The 19,403-nt window shown below is 42.1% G+C and overlaps 3 protein-coding genes across 3 annotated transcripts; all 3 read right to left on the bottom strand.

Moving 5' to 3' along the window:
- Positions 1-1,323: 1,323 nt before the first annotated feature.
- Positions 1,324-2,994, bottom strand: LOC311000763 (tripartite motif-containing protein 16-like; the record flags this gene model as incomplete). The annotated part of the gene is made up of 1 exon (XM_083991595.1): positions 1,324-2,994. One exon carries the CDS (start codon positions 2,992-2,994, stop codon positions 1,324-1,326), a length of 1,671 nt encoding a protein of 556 aa, XP_083847721.1.
- Positions 2,995-5,408: 2,414 nt separating this feature from the next.
- Positions 5,409-10,853, bottom strand: LOC311000054 (E3 ubiquitin/ISG15 ligase TRIM25-like; the record flags this gene model as incomplete). The annotated part of the gene is made up of 4 exons (XM_083990689.1): positions 5,409-7,081; positions 9,197-9,737; positions 9,855-9,885; positions 9,943-10,853. The coding sequence occupies 4 exons, from the start codon at positions 10,851-10,853 to the stop codon at positions 5,409-5,411; spliced, it is 3,156 nt and encodes a 1,051-aa protein (XP_083846815.1).
- A 3,757-nt stretch (positions 10,854-14,610) lies between these two features.
- LOC311000766 (tripartite motif-containing protein 16-like) lies at positions 14,611-16,281 on the bottom strand (the record flags this gene model as incomplete). The annotated part of the gene is made up of 1 exon (XM_083991600.1): positions 14,611-16,281. The coding sequence occupies exon 1, from the start codon at positions 16,276-16,278 to the stop codon at positions 14,611-14,613; it is 1,668 nt and encodes a 555-aa protein (XP_083847726.1). The 5' UTR covers positions 16,279-16,281.
- Between the last annotated feature and the right edge of the window lie 3,122 nt (positions 16,282-19,403).

Consider the following 19,403-nt stretch of genomic DNA (forward strand, 5'->3'; position numbering starts at 1 on the left):
ACTTTTCAATGAGTGTGTATTGCGTTGGCCAGAGTGAGTGACATCATCGCTAGAGTGCAGGAGAGCCAAAAAAAAGCAACTGGAACTTTTCTTCTTAAACTGCCACCAAAGCTACAAATGACACTCTACACTTATGATTTTGGAAACTGTTTGTAGCCACACTTGTCTTCTGTCTCAAAATGTCATCAAAAATTCAGACTTAGAGAATATTTTAAAATATTTTTTAAATTCAGCCAGGGAGCTCTGTGATCCCATTCACCCGAGTTCATTCTTTTTCAGAGCCGAGCAGATCGAGCTCCAGTTTGTAACTTGCTGTAAATGGCATTGGCAGAGTAAAGGTCTACTGACCATGAGCTTGTGGGTTCGATTCCTCCCTTGGTGATACCTTTGCATGCTGATCACTATTTGCACTATTTGTCAATTGCGTTTGCTAATTCAGCAACTGCTTTCAGCATTCATATGTATTTCCTTCAGGAAATACAATTTCTAGTCTCTTTACCTCTTTCTATCTTGGTTTGTATTAACATGTTTCTTGTTTGTACCACTGCTCTAAGACAATTGTGTTCAATTCCTCCCTTTGTCATACCTTTGTATGTTGATCACTACTTGCACAATGGCATTCAGCTGCTTTCAGCATTTACACGTATTTCCTTCAGGAAATACAATTTCTAGTTAGACAATGCTCCACCCATTCAATATGCACAGGTGTGAAATCAGCCTGTTCCCCTGTGGCTGTGTCTCTCCATCAGCTCCATCAGACAAGAGATATGCATACAAAATTATGTGACATACAAAGTGCGAAAATACATGTTACACAAAGTTTATTTTCAACAACATTAACCATATTTAAACATTTCACTCATAGAATACACACATGGGTCTGTTAGCTGTCATACATCATTCTCTGTAGTGTAATGATATCATCTATTAATACCTGGAGTAAACCATACACTGATTGTTTCTGCAAAGTTGGGACAGGAGCAAGAAAAGGTTGGGGAAGTAAATGGTACTAATAATAAACAGCTGGAGGAGCATTTTGCCACTAACATGTTAATTAGCAACATGTCAGTAACATGGGTTTGATTATAATCATGATATTTACACTTTGATTAAAGCTCATAGGCCTTATCAGTGAGTGGATCTGAACAACAACAACATTTGATCTGACAAACACAATAATGCCCACAATGTTTGATTGACAGGTGATCGCTGTGCAGTGCAGAAACACAACAGCAATGAGCTTTTAGCAACAAACATGGAGACTAAAGGATGTGATGAACTAAAATATAGATTTTAACCAACTGCACCTTCAATGATCTTTGTCTATTTGAGTTTACAAAACTCTGCTGTGTCTCCGTAAGGCCAGTAAACACAAACTCCAGCATGTAGAGGCTGAGTGAATGTGGTCTGGACTCTGTGGAGGAGAGTCATGGTTTTAGAGATGCTGTAGAAGGAAAGAATACCTGCTCTGTGATCCAGGTACACTCCTACTCTGGAGGATCGAGGACCTGAGACTGGAGTCTGGATGTTGTTGAACCAAAATGTGAAACTGTTGTTGGAACAAACTAACGACCAAGATTTCTTATTATATCCAAACAAACTTTCATCCTTTGCTCTGCTGATATTCTTGTATGCGACTGCTACATAAACTCCTCCTACTCTCCTCTCAACCTCCCAGTAACAACGTCCAGTCAGACTCTCTCTACTCAGGACCTGAGGATACCAAGTGAATCTGTCTAGGTGACTAGAATAAGACTGATCTTTCCTCATATATGTTACTTTCCTGTTTCTCTCAGATAATAACAGTTGTCTGTTTGCTGTGTTTGGATCCAGTGTGATTTCCTGTGAATATCTTAAGAAGTCAGCTCTGGTCCTGGGCTCTGGTGGTGGTGACAGTAAAACATCCACTTGAGTCTCTGTCAGTGAGATGTTTGTCCATGTGTCTCTCAGAAGGTCCTGTAGTTTGTCTCCGAGCTCTGACACAGCTGCGGTCACATCCTCAAAGTGTGGAGGAAGGATATTGATGCTGGATGAGTGTGTAGATGGACTGAGTGCTGACAGTGTGGGGTAGTTGTGTAGAAACTGGGTGTCATCCTCTGTGTGTGGCAGCAGCTTCAGCTCAGCATCTTTCCTCTTCAGCTCAGTGATCTCCTGCTCCAGCTTCTTCTGAAGCTCTTTGACTCCACTCACTTGAGTTTCCTGCTGGGATCTGATCTGCTGCTTCAGCTCAGAGCTTCTTTTCTCCATCAGACGGATCAGCTGAGTGAAGATCTTCTCACTGTCCTCCACTGCTTTATCAGCAGAGCCATTGATGGCCTCCACCTCCTGTTGAAGCACCTTCACATCTTTCTCTGTGTCCTGGATTCTCTGATGGATTTTTTGTCGACTCAGCTCCAGCTCTCTCTGCCTCTCAGTCCTTTCTGCTGCAGCTGAGACTGTGTCGTGGCCTTTATGTTCATCCATAAGGCAGACAAGACAAATAGACTTCTTATCAGTGCGGCAGAAAATCTTCAACACCTCATTATGACGAGAGCAGATGTTCTCCTGGAGCTTCTTGGAGGGCTCCACCAACTTGTGGTTTTTAAATGAAGGAGATTCATAATGAGGCTGCAGGTGGTTTTCACAATAAGAGACCAGACAAACCAGACAGGACTTAACAGCTTTGAGTTTCTTCCCAGTGCAGACATCACAGGCCACATCTTCAGGTCCAGCATAGCAGTGATCAGCAGGAGCAGCTTGGAGTCCAGTCTTCTTCAGCTCCTCCACTAAAGCTGCTAACATGGTGCTTTTCACCAGGACAGGCCTCGGTGTGAATGTCTGCCTACACTGAGGACAGCTGTAGATTTTCTTCCCATCCTCTCCATCCCAGTGGGTTTTAATACAGTTGAAGCAGTAGCTGTGTCCACAGGGAATAGTCACTGGATCCTTCAGTGGATCCAGACAGATGGAACAAGAGAAGGTCTCCTGGTCCAGATGAACTCCTTTCTGCGCCATTTCACCTTCACGACGACTGTCAGAGTTTCTGTTGCTCAGAAGTGAAACTAGTTTGAGCTCTGATCTCAACAACATGTGTCTCTGCAGTGAACGGGGCCTGTCAGCTCCTCCTCTTCACCACATGTTGGTTCCACCCATCTTCAAACTGTAGATCTGAAGGGGAGGGAACAAGGAAACACATGAACAGGGTGCAGCAGCTCACTGTGTTTAAGAGCAGGAAGAAGGGGGAGGGGATCAGGTTTAACATGTTCCAGTGTGAGGAGCAGCTGTATCTCAACTTTTCCTCTTTTCAATGAAGACGTGTTAAAAACTTACAAGTTAGATCATGTGTCTGTCAGAAGTTGTAAAAAAAAAAAAAAAAAAAAAACCTCCTGGTATCTGATCAGGTGTGACTCAGTCCTGTTTGCTCAACCTTTGTCCGACACAAAGTTCAACAACAGAACTAAGTGTTTTATGTCTCAGTTTATTTGCAGGAGACAGAACATGTTGGCATTGTCACAACTATCTGACCTTGTTTCAGTTACAGTAATAGCCATAATAATACACTTTATTTTTACAGCACCTCTTAATGATTAATCACATCACCCTTTGCAAGAAACATCTCATGGATACATGGGTAACTGGTCATCAGTTTCCAGAATAGTTTCAAATTAGTTTTTTCATAATCGAATACATGTGACATTTGAGTTTATCTTATTTTTTTCAACAGTAATCTAACTGTCGTCTCTGCTACACCGCCACATAAACGTAACGCGCCCCTTAACCCATAATCTCTTGTTGATGACAGATAAGACTACACAAATATACACATGGTAACATGGTAGATGATAAATAACGTTATCCACCGCTACATGGATTGATTTCTCATCAGCTTCGTTGAAAACAAATGCACATGGAGGAGAGGAGGGTTAGAGACACAGAGGAGAGACGAGACCTGGAGAGTTCAGATTGAATTAGTGTGAATGCTGAAAGCATTATCACATTCATGAAAGTCTCAACCTCCCTGAAGTATTGCTATAGTCCAGTGGTAAGGTGGCTGCTTGCCAACCCCAAGGTCATGGATTCGTATCTCACCTTAGCAGTCTTGAGAGTGAATCACCTTTTTTAACTGTAACTACTACCACTTGGTCTGGCTTATTTTCAGATCTTGCATGAACCACCATGCTAATGCATATATGCCCCCCACCTTTTCTCTTTACCTCTTTCTATCTTGGTTTGTCTCAACATGTTTCTTGTTTATACCACTGTTCTAAGGCAACTGTGTGCTCTCTGTGGCCTAGTAGGAGAGTAAAGGTCTACTGACCATGAGCTTCTAGGTTCGATTCCTCCCTTGGTTATACCTTTGCATGTTGATCACTACTTGCACTATTTGCTAATTCAGCAATGGCGTTCAGCTGCTTTCAGCATTCACATGTATTTCCTTCAGGAAATGCAATTTCTAGTTAGACAATGCTCCCCCCATTCAATGTGCACAGGTGTGAAATCAGTCTGTTCCCCCGTTGCTGTGTCTCTCCATCAGCTGTGATTTGTGACCTGTATAATAACAAGTGCTCGTAGACAAGAGATATGCATGCAAAATTATGTGACATACAAAGTGCAAAAATACATATAACACAAAGTTTGTTTATTTTCAACAACATTAACCATATTCAAACATTTAACTCAGAGAATACAAACATGGGTCTGTTAGCTGTCATACATCATTCTCTGTAGTGTAATGATCTCATCTATTGATACCTGGAGTACACCATACACTGATTGTTTCTGTAAAGTTTGGACAGGAGCAAGAAAAGGCTGGAAAAATAAATGGTACTAATAATAAACAGCTAGAGGATCATTTTGCAACTAACATGTTAATTAGCAACATGTCAGTAACATGGGTTTGATTATAATCATGATATTTAGACTTTGATTAAAGCTCATAGATCATCATTGAGTGGATCTGAACAACAACAAGATTTGATCTGACAAACACAGTAATGTAAATGTGATTGTAGATTCCTTAGTTTCCACAGTGAGAACAAAGCTCTGTGATAAAGGAAGGTCTGGTCATTTCGATGTTAAGGCCCAAACAACAACAACACACAAATATAATCAACACAAACATCCAACAAACATTTAGAGCTCAGAGAAGTTTCTATTTTCATGTGGAGAAATGTGAGTTTAGGTAAAGAAACATCATGATGAGCAGTGATCTCCTCCACGGCTCCAGATCCATCTCAACAAACTCAAACGTCAACACAACAAGAAATTACAAGAGGTCAAAGTCCCGCCCACAATGTTTGATTGACAGGTGGTCTGTGTGCAGTGAAGAGACACAACAGCAATGAGCTTTTAGCAACAAACATGGAGACTAAAGAAAGTGATGAACTAAAATACAGATTTTAACCAACTGCACCTTTAATGATCTTTATCTATTTGAGTTTACACAACTCTGCTGTGGTTCTATAACCAACCCAAACTCCAGCATGTAGAGGCTGAGTGAATGTGGTCTGGACTCTGTGGAGGAGAGTCATGGTTTTAGAGACGCTGTAGAAGGACAGAATACCTACACTGTGATCCAGGTACACTCCTACTCTGGAGGACCGAGGACCTGGGACTGGAGTACGGATGCTGTTGAACCTAAATGTGAAACTGTTGTTGTCACACTCTAACGCCCAAGATTTGTCATTACGTCCAAATCCACATTCATTTGACTTACTTGCTCTTCTGATATTCTTGTATGTGACTGCTACAAAAACTCCTCCTCCTGTCCACTCCACCTCCCAGTAACAACGTCCAGTCAGACTCTCTCTACTCAGGACCTGAGACCAGTCAGTGAATCTATCTGGATGACTGGAATAAGACTGACCTTTACCTCGTGCTACTTTCCTGTTTCCTTCAGATAATAACAGACGTGTGAATGCTGTGTTGTCATCCAGTGTGATTTCCTGTGAATATCTTAAGAAGTCAGCTCTGGTCCTGGGCTCTGGTGGTGACAGTAAAACATCCACTTGAGTCACTGTCAGTGAGATGTTTGTCCATGTGTCTCTCAGAAGGTCCTGTAGTTGATCTCTGAGCTCTGACACAGCTGGTGTCACATCTTCAAAGTGTCTGAGTGGACGGATATTGATGCTGGATGAGTGTGTAGATGGACTGAGTGCTGACAGTGAGGGGTAGTTGTGTAGAAACTGGGTGTGATCCTCTGTGTGTGACAGCAGCTTCAGCTCAGCGTCTTTCCTCTTCAGCTCAGTGATCTCCTGCTCCAGCTTCTTCTGAAGCTCTTTGACTCCACTCACTTGAGTTTCCTGCTGGTATCTGATCTGCTGCTTCAGCTCAGAGCTTCTTATCTCCATCAGACGGATCAGCTGAGTGAAGATCTTCTCACTGTCCTCCACTGCTTTATCAGCAGAGCCATTGATGGCCTCCACCTCCTGTTGAAGCACCTTCACATCTTTCTCTGTGTCCTGGATTCTCTGCTGGATGTTTTGTCGACTCAGCTCCAGCTCTCTCTGCCTCTCAGTCCTTTCTGCTGCAGCTGAGACTGTGTCGTGGCCTTTATGTTCATCCACAAGGCAGACAAGACAAATACACTTCTTATCAGTGCGGCAGAAAATCTTCAGCACCTCATTATGACGAGAGCAGATGTTCTCCCGGAGCTTCTTGGAGGGTTCCACCAGCTTGTGGTTTTTAAATGAAGGAGACTCAAAATGAGGCTGCAGGTGGTTTTCACAATAAGAGACCAGACATTGCAGACAGGACTTGACAGCTTTGAGTTTTCTCCCAGTGCAGACATCACAGGCCACATCTTCAGGTCCAGCATAGCAGTGATCAGCAGGAGCAGCTTGGAGTCCAGTCTTCTTCAGCTCCTCCACTAAATCTGCTAACATGATGTTTTTCACCAGGTCAGGTCTTGTTATGAACTCCTTCTTACACTGAGGACAGCTGTAGATTGTCTCCCCATCCTCTCCATCCCAGCGGCTTTTAATACAGTTGAAGCAGTAGCTGTGTCCACAGGGAACAACCACTGGATCCTTCAGTAGATCCAGACAGATGGAACAAGAGAAGGTCTCCTGGTCCAGACGAGCTCTTTTCTGCGCCATTTCACCTCTCACAGACAACGACGACGACTGTCTGAGTTTCTGTTGCTCAGAAGTTTAACAAGTTTGAGTTCTGATCTCAACAACATGTGTCAATGCAGTGAACGGGGCCCGTCAGCTCCTCCTCTTCACCACATGTTGGTTCCACCCATCTTCAAACTGTAGATCTGAAGGGGAGGGAACAAGGAAACACCTGAATAGGGTGGAGCTCACTGTGTTTAAGAGCAGGAAGAAGGTAGCAGCAGCTGTTGATCTCAACTTTATGACCTCTTTTCAATGAAGACTTGTTAAAAACGAACGAAAGTTAGATCATGTGTCTGTCAGAAGTTGTAAAAAACCTCCTGGTATCTGATCAGGTGTGACTCAGTCCTGTTTGTTTAGCCTTTGTTCACCACAAAGTTCAACAACAGCACAAAGTGTTTTATGTCTCAGTTTGTTTGCAGGAGACAGATTATGTTGGCATTGTTACAACTATCTGAACTTTAAAAAGGATCTAAAGACCCTGCTGTCCCGACAGGCTTTTAGTTTGTTTTTTTTATGAGAACCAGTTTATGCTTTTATGTTTTTATGCTTTTTTTATGCAGTTTTCAACTGTGTGACACAGAGGAAGAGAGACCAGCCCTGGAGAGTTCAGATTTAATTAGTGTGAATGCTGAAAGTATTATCACATTCATGGAAGTCTCAACCTCCCTTTACCTGAAGTATTGCTATAGTCCAGTGGTAAGGTGGCTGCTTGCCAACCCCAAGGTCATTGATTTGTATCTCACCTTAGCAGTCTTGTTAGTGAATCACCCTTTTTAACTGTAACTACTATCACTTTGTCTGGCTTATTTTCAGAACTTGCATGAGCAACCTTGATAATGCATATATGCCCCCCACCTTTTCTCTTTACCTCTTACTATCTTGGTTTGTCTTAACATGTTTCTTGTTTATACCACTGCTCTAAGACAACTGTGTGTTCTCTGTGCCCTAGTGGGAGAGTAAAGGTCTACTGACCATGAGCTCATGGGTTCGATTCCTCCCTTGGTAATACTTTTGCATGTTGATCACTACTTGCACTATTTGTCAATTGCATTTGCTAATTCAGCAATGGCGTTCAGCTGCTTTCAGCATTCACACGTATTTCCTTCAGGAAATACAATTTCTAGTTAGACAATACTCCAGCCATTCAATGTGCACAGGTGTGAAATCAGTCTGTTCCCCCGTGGCCGTGTCCCTCGGTCAGCTGTGACCTGTATAATAACTAGTGCTCGTAGACAAGAGATATGCATACAAAATTATGTGACATACAAAAGTGCAAAAATACATATAACCCAAAGTTTGTTTATTTTCAACAATATTAGCCATATTCAAACATTTCACTCATAGAATACAAACATGGGTCTGTTAGCTGTCATACATCATTCTCTGTAGTATAATGATCTCATCTATTTATACCTGGAGTACACCATACACTGATTGTTTCTGCAAAGTTGGGACAGGAGCAAGAAAAGGCTGGACAAATAAATGGTACTAACAATAAACAGCTAGAGGAGCATTTTGCAACTAACTTAATTACTAAGTTAATTAGCAACAGGTCAGTAACATGGGATTGATTACAATCACAATATTTACACTTTGGTTAAAGCTCATAGACCTTATTATTGAGTGGATCTGAACAACAACAACATTTAATCTGACAAACACAATAATGTAAATGTGATTGTACATTTCTTAGTTTCCACAGTGAGAACAAAGCTAAAGGAAGGTCATTTCTCTGTTAAGGCCCAAACAACAACACACAAACACATCAACACAAATATCCAACAAACATTTAGAACTCAGAGAAGTTTCTATTTTCATGTGGAGAAATGTGAGTTTAGGTAAAGAAACGTCATCATGAGCAGTGATCTCCTCCACGGCTCCAGCTCCACCTCAACAAACTCAAACATCAACACAACAAGAAATGACAAGAGGTCAAAGTCCCGCCCACAATGTTTGATTGACAGGTGATCTCTGTGCAGTGCAGAGACACAACAGCAATGAGCTTTTAGCAACAAACATGGAGACTAAAGAAAGTGATGAACTAAAATACAGATTTTAACCAACTGCTCCTTCAATGATCTTTGTCTATTTGAGTTTACAAAACTCTGCTGTGTCTCCGTAAGGCCAGTAAACACAAACTCCAGCATGTAGAGGCTGAGTGAATGTGGTCTGGACTCTGTGGAGGAGAGTCATGGTTTTAGAGACGCTGTAGAAGGACAGAATACCTGCTCTGTGATCCAGGTACACTCCTACTCTGGAGGATCGAGGACCTGAGACTGGAGTCTGGATGTTGTTGAACCAAAATGTGAAACTGTTGTTGGAACAAACTAACGACCAAGATTTCTTATTATGTCCAAACAAACTTTCATCCTTTGCTCTGCTGATATTCTTGTATGCGACTGCTACATAAACTCCTCCTACTCTCCTCTCAACCTCCCAGTAACAACGTCCAGTCAGACTCTCTCTACTCAGGACCTGAGGATACCAAGTGAATCTGTCTAGGTGACTAGAATAAGACTGATCTTTCCTCATATATGTTACTTTCCTGTTTCTCTCAGATAATAACAGTTGTCTGTTTGCTGTGTTTGGATCCAGTGTGATTTCCTGTGAATATCTTAAGAAGTCAGCTCTGGTCCTGGGCTCTGGTGGTGGTGGCAGTAAAACATCCACTTGAGTCTCTGTCAGTGAGATGTTTGTCCATGTGTCTCTCAGAAGGTCCTGTAGTTTGTCTCCGAGCTCTGACACAGCTGCTGTCACATCCTCAAAGTGTGGAGGTAGGATATTGATGCTGGATGAGTGTGTAGATGGACTGAGTGCTGACAGTGTGGGGTAGTTGTGTAGAAACTGGGTGTCATCCTCTGTGTATGACAGCAGCTTCAGCTCAGCGTCTTTCCGCTTCAGCTCAGTGATCTCCTGTTCCAGCTTCTTCTGAAGCTCTTTGACTCCACTCACTTGAGTTTCCTGCTGGGATCTGATCTGCTGCTTCAGCTCAGAGCGTCTTTTCTTCATGAGATGGATCAGCTGAGTGAAGATCTTCTCACTGTCCTCCACTGCTTTATCAGCAGAGCAATTGATGACCTCCACCTCCTGTTGAAGCACCTTCACATTATTCTCTCTGTCCTGGATTCTCTGCTGGATTTTCTGTCGACTCCGCTCCAGCTCTCTCTGCCTCTCAGTCCTTTCTGCAGCAGCTGAGACTGTGTCGTGGCCTTTATGTTCATCCATAAGGCAGACAACACAAATACACTTCTTATCAGTGCGGCAGAAAATCTTCAGCACCTCATTATGACAAGAGCAGATGTTCTCCTGGAGCTTCTTGGAGGGCTTAAAAAGCATGTGGTTTTTAAATGAAGGGGATTCATAATGAGGCTGCAGGTGTTTCTCACAGTAGGAGGCTGAACACGTCAAACAGGATTTGACAGCTTTGAGTTTCCTCCCAGTGCAGACATCACAGGCCACATCTTCAGGTCCAGCATAGCAGTGATCAGCAGGAGCAGCTTGGAGTCCAGTCTTCTTCAGCTCCTCCACTAAAGCTGCTAACATGGTGCTTTTCATCAGGACAGGTCTTGGTATGAAGTTCTTCCTACACTGAGGACAGCTGTAGATTTTCTTCCCATCCTCTCCATCCCAGTGGGTTTTAATACAGCTGAAGCAGTAGCTGTGTCCACAGGGAATAGTCACTGGGTCCTTCAGTAGATCCAGACAGATTGAACAAGAGAAGGTCTCCTGGTCCAGATGAACTCCTTTCTGCGCCATTTCACCTCTCACAGACGACTGTCTGAGTTTCTGTTGCTCAGAAGTTAAACTAGTTTGAACTCTGATCTCAACAACATGTGTCTCTGCAGTGAACAGGGCCTGTCAGCTCCTCCTCTTCACCACATGTTGGTTCCACCCATCTTCAAACTGTAGATCTGAAGGGGAGGGAACAAGGAAACACCTGAACAGAGTGGAGGTCACTGTGTTTGAGAGCAAAAAAATCTTTTTTTTTTTTCCTTATTCCAATGTGAGCAGCTGTTGACTCTTATGACTTCTTTTCAATGAAGACGTGTTAAAAACTTACAAGTTAGATCATGTGTCTGTCAGAAGTTGTAAAAAACCTCCTGGTATCTGATAAGGTGTGACCCAGTCCAGTTTGCTCAACCTTTGTCCGACACAAAGTTCATCAACAGAACTAAGTGTTTTATGTCTCAGTTTATTTGCAGGAGACAGAACATGTTGGCATTGTCACAACTATCTGACCTTGTTTCAGTTACAGTAATAGCCATAATAATACACTTTATTTTTACAGCACCTCTTAATGATTAATCACATCACCCTTTGCAAGAAACATCTCATGGATACATGGGTAACTGGTCATCAGTTTCCAGAATAGTTTCAAATTAGTTTTCTCATAATCGAATACATGTGACATCTGAGTTTATCTTTTTTTTTTCAACAGTAATCTAACTGTCGTCTCTGCTACACCGCCACATAAACGTAACGCGCCCCTTAACCCGTAATCTAACATGGTAGATGATAAATAACGTTATCCACCGCTCCATGGATTGATTTCTCATCAGCTTTGTTGAAAACAAATGCACATGGAGGAGAGGAGGGTTAGAGACACAGAGGAGAGACGAGACCTGAAGAGTTCAGATTTAATTAGTGTGAATGCTGAAAGCATTATCACATTCATGAAAGTCTCAACCTCCCTGAAGTATTGCTATAGTCCAGTGGTAAGGTGGCTGCTTGCCAACCCCAAGGTCATGGATTCGTATCTCACCTTAGCAGTCTTGTTAGTGAAGCAACCTCTTTTAACTGTAACTACTATCACTTGGTCTGGCTTATTTTCAGATCTTGCATGAGCAACCTTGATAATGCATATATAGATAGATAGATAGTACTTTATTAATCCCTTTGGAGGTTACCCTCAGGGAAATTGATATATGCCCCCCACCTCTTCGCTTTACCTCTTTCTATCTTGGTTTGTCTTAACATGTTTCTTGTTTATACCACTGCTCTAAGACAACTGTCTGCTCTCTGTGGCCTAGTGGCAGAGTAAAGGTCTACTGACCATGAGCTCATGGGTTCGATTCCTCCCTTGCTCATACCTTTGCATGTTGATCACTATTTGTCAATTGCATTTGCTGATTCAGCAAGGGCGTTCAGCTGCTTTCAGCATGCACACGTATTTCTAGTTATTCTTACGTCTTCCGCTCTTTTTTGTCCATTAACTAGTCCTTTCAACAATTCATATATCAAAATGTTCAGCTTTTCCCGGACATTATTTCTATGACTTTTCTCCTTTCAACTATTCATACTTTTTCAAATATTCAAATAGTTCAGATTATTTTGTCCGATAGAAAGTACATTGGAACAGTCCTCAAACTCTGAAACTACTGGTCCTTCTTTGAACCTCATTTGCTTCCACATACTTTCACCTACAGACTTCATTCAAATTCTGATCTGTAGACAAACTTCTAATGTATTCAACCTGTGTACAACTTTTTCATATCTTGTACCGTTTTTGAGGTAAATCCTTTAAAAGCACATGTGCATTTCTGACCAATTTAACACTTTTTAATGAGTGTGTATTGCATTGGCCAGAGTGAGTGACATCATCCCAATTGCGAGTGTAGGAGAGCCAAAAAAGCGACTGGAACTCTTCTTCTTAAACTGCCACCAAAGCTACAAATGACACTCTACACTCATGATTTTGGAAACAGTTTGTAGCCACACTTGTCTTTTGTCTCAAAATGTTGTCAAACTGCACAGAGACTTAGAGAATATTTTTAAATATTTTTTTAAATACAGCTAGGGAGCTCTCTGCTCCCATTTACCCTAGTTCATTTTTTTTCAGAGCAGAGTAGATGGAGCTCCAGTTTGTAACTTTCTGTAAATGGCTTTATACTTTGTTTAAATTCACCAAAAACAGTCACACCTTGCACAGAAGTCCCCTATTTCCACTTCTTGTTTATATTTATACTATTCTGCTAAACTTTCAGCTATCATTGAATAATCTCACATTCATGAAAGTCTCAACCTCCTATTAACTCAAGTATTGCTATAGTCCAGTGGTAAGGTGGCTGCTTGCCAACCTTAAGGTCATGGGTTTGAATCTCACCTGAGCAGTCTTGTTAGTGAATCAACCTCTTCTAACTGTAACTACTACCACTTGGTCTGGCTTATTTTCAGATCTTGCATGAGCAACCCTGATAATGCATACATGCCCCCACCTTTTCTCTTTACCTCTTTCTATCTTGGCTTGTCTTAACATGTTTCTTGTTTATACCACTGCTCTAAGACAACTGTGTGCTCTCTGTGGCCTAGTGGCAGAGTAAAGGTCTACTGACCATGAGCTTGTGGGTTCGATTCCTCCCTTGGTCATACCTTTGCATGTTGATCACTTGCACTATTTGTCAATTGCATTTGCTAATTCAGCAATGGCGTTCAGCTGCTTTCAGCATTCGCACGTATTTCCTTCAGGAAATACAATTTCTAGTTAGACAATGCTCCCACCATTCAATGTGCACTGGTGTGAAATCAGCCTGTTCCCCCTGTGGCTTTATCTCTCTACCAGCTGTGATTTATGACCTGTATAATAACTAGTGCTCGTAGACAAGAGATATGCATACAAAATTATGTGACATACAAAGTGCAAAAGTACATATAACACAAAGTTTATTTTCAACAACATTAACCACATATTCAAACATTTCACTCATAGAATACACACATGGGTCTGTTAGCTGTCATACATCATTCTCTGTAGTGTAATGATCTCATCTGTTGATACCTGGAGTACACCATACACTGATTGTTTCTGTAAAGTTGGGACAGGAGCAAGAAAAGGCTGGGAAAGTAAAACGTACAAATAATAAACAGCTGGAGGAGCATTTTGCAACTAACTTGGTTAATTAGCAACATGTCAGTAACATGGGGTTGATTATAATCATGATATTTACACTTTGATTAAAGCTCATAGATCATCAGTTAGTGGATCTGAACAACAACAACAACATTTGATCTGACAAACACAGTAATGTAAATGTGATTGTAGATTTCTTAGTTTCCACAGTGAGAACAAAGCTCAGTGATAAAGGAAGGTATGGTAATTTCTATGTTAAGGCCCAAACAACAACAACAACAACAACAACAACAACAACAACAACAACAACAACAACACACAAATAATAATAATTTGTGTGTAATAATCAACACAAACATCTAACAAACATTTAGAGCTCAGAGAAGTTTATATTTTCATGTGGAGAAATGTGAGTTTAGGTAAAGAAACATCATCATGAGTAGTGATCTCCTCCACGGCTGCAGCTCCACCTCAACAAACTCAAACATCAACACAACAAGAAATGACAAGAGGTCAAAGTCCCACTCACAATGTTTGATTCACAGGTGATCGCTGTGCAGTGCAGAGACACAACAGCAATGAGCTTTTAGCATCAAACATGGAGACTAAAGGATGTGATGAACTAAAATACAGATTTTAACCAACTGCACCTTCAACGATCTTTGTCTATTTGAGTTTACACAACTCTGCTGTGGCTCCAGAACCAACCCAAACTCCAGCATGTAGAGGCTGAGTGAATGTGGTCTGGACTCTGTGCAGGAGAGTCATGGTTTCAGAGATGCTGTAGAAGGACAGAATACCTGCTCTGTGATCCAGGTACACTCCTACTCTGGAGGACAGAGGACCTGAGACTGGAGTCTGGATGCTGTTGAACCTAAATGTGAAACTGTTGTTGGACCAAAGTATCGCCCAAGATTTGTCATTGAATCCAAACCAACTTTCCCAGCCTGCTCTGCTGATATTCTTGTTTGTGACTGCTACCTCAACTTCTCCTTCTCTACTCCACTCCACCTCCCAGTAACAACGTCCAGTCAGACTCTCTCTACTCAGGACCTGAGGCCATTTAATGAATCTGTCTGGGTGATGAGAATTAGACTCATTTTTACTTAAACACGTTACTTTCCTGTTTCCCTCAGATAATAACAGAAATCTGTATGCTGTGTTTGGATCCAGTGTGATTTCCTGTGAATATCTTAAGAAGTCAGCTCTGGTCGTGGGCTCTGCTGGTGACAGTAAAACATCCACATGAGTCACTGTCCGTGAGATGTTTGTCCACGTGTCTCTCAGAAGGTCCTGTAGTTTATCTCTGAGCTGTGACACAGCTGCTGTCACATCCTCAAAGTGTCTGAGAGAACGGATATTGATGCTGGATGAGTGTGTAGATGGACTGAGTGCTGACAGTGAGGGGTAGTTGTGTAGAAACTGGGTGTGATCCTCTGTGTGTGACAGCAGCTTCAGGTCAGCGTCTTTCCTCTTCAGCTCAGTGATCTCCTGCTCCAGCTTCTTCTGAAGCTCTTTGACTCCACTCACTTGAGTTTCCTGCTGGGATCTGATCTGCTGCTTCAGCTCAGAGCTTCTTTTCTCCATGAGACGGATCAGCTGAGTGAAGATCTTCTCACTGTCCTCCACTGCTTTATCAGCAGAGCCATTGATGGCCTCCACCTCCTGTTGAAGCACCTTCACATCTTTCTCTCTGAACTGGATTCTCTGCTGGATTTTCTGTCGACTCAGCTCCAGCTCTCTCTGCCTCTCGGTTCTTTCTGCTGCAGCTGAGACTGTGTCGTGGCCTTTATGTTCATCGACAGGGCAGAGATAACAGATACACTGCTGGTCAGTGCGGCAGAACATCTTCATCACCTCATTATGACAAGAGCAGATGTTCTCCTGAAGCTTCTTGGAGGGCTCCACCAGCTTGTGTTTCTTTAATGGAGCTGCTTCATAGTGAGGCTGCAGGTGTTTCTCACAGTAGGAGGCTGAACACGTCAAACAGGATTTGACAGCTTTGAGTTTTCTCCCAGTGCAGACATCACAGGCCACATCTCCAGGTCCAGCATAGCAGTGATCAGCAGGAGCAGCTTGGAGTCCAGTCTTCTTCAGCTCCTCCACTAAAGCTGCTAACATGGTGTTTTTCATCAGGTCAGGTCTTGGTGTGAAGTTCTTCCTACACTGAGGGCAGCTGTAGATTCTCTTCCCATCCTCTCCATCCCAGTGGGTTTTAATACAGTTGAAGCAGTAGCTGTGTCCACAGGGAATAGTCACTGGGTCCTTCAGTAGATCCAGACAGATGGAACAAGAGAAGGTGTCCTGGTCCAGATGAACTCCTTTCTGCGCCATTTCACCTCTCACTGACGATGATGACTGTCTGAGTTTCTGTTGCTGAGAATTTATACTAGTTTGAGCTCTGATCTCAACAACATGAGTCTGTGCAGTGAACGGGGCCTGTCAGCTCCTCCTCTTCATCATATGTTGGTTCCACCCATCTTCAAACTGTAGATCTGAAGGGGAGGAAACAAGGAAACACCTGAACAGGGTGGAGCTCACTGTGAGCAGGAAGAAGGTAGCAGCAGCTGTTGATCTCAACTTTATGACCTCTTTTCAATGAAGACTTGTTAAAAACAAACGAAAGTTAGATCATGTGTCTGTCAGAAGTTGTAAAAAAAACCTCCTGGTATCTGATCAGGTGTGGCTCAGTCCTGTTTGTTCAACCGTTGTTCAACAGAAAGTTCAACAACAGCACAAAGTGTTTTATGTCTCAGTTTATTTGCAGGAGACAGAACATGTTGGCATTGTTACAACTATCTGAACTTTAAAAAGGATCTAGACTCTGCTGTTCCGGGCTTTAAGGCTTTTTATGATAACCTGTTTATACTTTTATGTTTTTGTGCTTTTATGTACCTGTTTTCAGCTGCGTGTCTTTGTTTTATACTGTGGCCTCGATCTGATTTGCGAACTGGTGCTACTTGTTGACACTCTGTACATGTTCTACAGTACTCCTCAATATCCTGATAGAGTCTAGGCCAGTAGAACCTCTGACTGATTCTATCATAGCTTTTCTGTTGGCCCAGACATTCTGCCCATGGAATGTGGTGTCCCAAATGTAAGATTAGCTGATGCAAAGATTTAGGAACAACCAATCTGGGAACCTCAGTGTCTGCAATGTACAAAAGGTTATCTTTGAGGATGTCACAAATAAGAGTAGCTTGTTTAACTGGTACACCATCTATCTCACATACCTTGGCAAACAGAGGTTGAAGCAAAGGATCTGATCTCTGCAGCTCCTTAAAGTTGTCAGGGACTTGCCACTGTGGGTCCAGCAAAGTGGTCTCGGGATCTGGAGCAACTGGAGCTGGATCCTGTACTCTGGCCTTACCCACATGCTTGTCCCAGTGGCTTTTTACCCTTCCTAACCTTGGTACCCCCTTCAAAAAGGTCTGAATGGAGGTTAGGAAGGGGTTGCAAGCCTTTGGTCTGAGACCTAGTAACCACAGCACATGACTTGGATACAGCCTGAGCTAGGTTAGTTAGAACTGGTAAATCATTCCCCAGAAGGACATCATGTGACAGTTGGTCCACTACTCCCACCTTCATCATATATGCTTGACCCTCTATCACAACATTCACATTAGCAGTAGGATACAATCATTCATCTCCATGCACACATCCCAAACCCACTAGGTTCCCGAAGTCCAAAGTCTCATTGTCTACCAACTTAGCTTTCACCAGTGTCTGGGAACTACCTGTATCTAACAATGCTTCAGCCAATTGCCCATTGACAACAACTGGGGTAGTATATCGGGATTTAGGCCTAGAAATTTGAATTGTGAGCTGTCCATGTCCATGAACATAGCACACATTGGCCTCTTTAGGCTTTTTAATTGGACACACAGCTGCATTGTGCCCTAGTTGATGGATCAGGTTTAACATGTCCCAGTGCGATGAGCAGCAGCTCTTGATCTCAACTTTATGAAATGAAAAGTTAGATCATGTGTCTGTCAGAAGTTGTAAAAAACCTCCTGGTATCTGATCAGGTGTGACTCAGACAGTCCTGTTTGTTCAACCGTTGTTCAACAGAAAGTTCAACAACAGCACAAAGTGTTTTATGTCTCAGTTTATTTGCAGGAGACAGAACATGTTGGCATTGTTACAACTATGTGAACTTTAAAAAGGATCTAGACTCTGCTGTTCTGGGTTTTAGGGCATTTTTATGACAACCTGTTTATGCTTTTATGTATTAATGCTCTTATGTACCTGTTTTCAACTGTGTGTCTTTGTTTTATACTATGTTTTCTGCTGATTTTACTCTGAAGCACTTTGTGAACCCCTTCTGCGAAAAGTACTATAGAAATTAAGTTTACTTACTTACTTGTTTCAGTTAGAGTAACAAACCAGTCATAATAATACACTTCATTTTTACAGCACCTTTTAATGATAAAACAAAAGAAACATCTCATGGATACACTGTGTAACTGATCATCAGCTAATTAACCAACTTGGTTAATTAGCAACAGGTCAGTAACATGGGTAGGGTATGATTATAATCATGATATTTACACTTTAATAAAAGCTCATAGACCTTATCAGTGAGTGGATCTGAACAACAATAACATTTGATCTGACAAACACATCAATGCAAATATGATTCTAGATTACTTTGTGTCCAGAATGAACCTCAGTGATGAAGGAAGAGGTCTGGTGATTTCTCTGTTAAGGCCCAAACAACAACACACAAACAAATCAACACAAATATCCAACAAACATTTAGAGCTCAAAGAGAAGTTTCTGTTTCTATGTGGAGAAATGTGAGTTTAGGTAAAGAAACATCATCATGAGCAGTGATCTCCTCCACGGCTCCAGCTCCACCTCAACAAACTAAAACATCAACACAGCAAGAAATGACAAGAGGTCAAAGTCCCGCCCATAATATTTGATTGACAGGTGATCTCTGTGCAGAGCAGAGACACAACAGCAATGAGCTTTTAGCAACAAACATGGAGACTAAAGAAAGTGATGAACTAAAATACAGATTTTAACCAACTGCACCTTCAATGATCTTTGTCTATTTGAATTTACACAACTCTGCTCTGTCTCCAAATTGGGAAAGCCGAACTCCAGCATGTAGAGGCTGAGTGAATGTGGTCTGGACTCTGTGGAGGAGAGTCATGGTTTCAGAGACACTGTAGAAGGACAGAATACCTGCTCTGTGATCCAGGTACACTCCTACTCTGGAGGACTGAGGACCTGAGACTGGAGTCTTGATGTTGTTGAACCAAAATGTGAAACTGTTGTTGGAGCAAACTAACGACCAAGATTTGTCACTGTCTCCAAACCAACTTTCTCTGCTGATATGCTTGTTTGCGACTGCTACATAAACTTCTCCTTCTCCGCTCTTCTCCACCTCCCAGTAGCAACGTCCAGTCAGACTCTCTCTACTCAGAACAGCAGCATGTTTTGTGAATCTG

This window comes from Trachurus trachurus, assembly GCF_905171665.1.
Source record: "Trachurus trachurus genome assembly, chromosome: 17".
Taxonomy (NCBI): domain Eukaryota; kingdom Metazoa; phylum Chordata; class Actinopteri; order Carangiformes; family Carangidae; genus Trachurus; species Trachurus trachurus.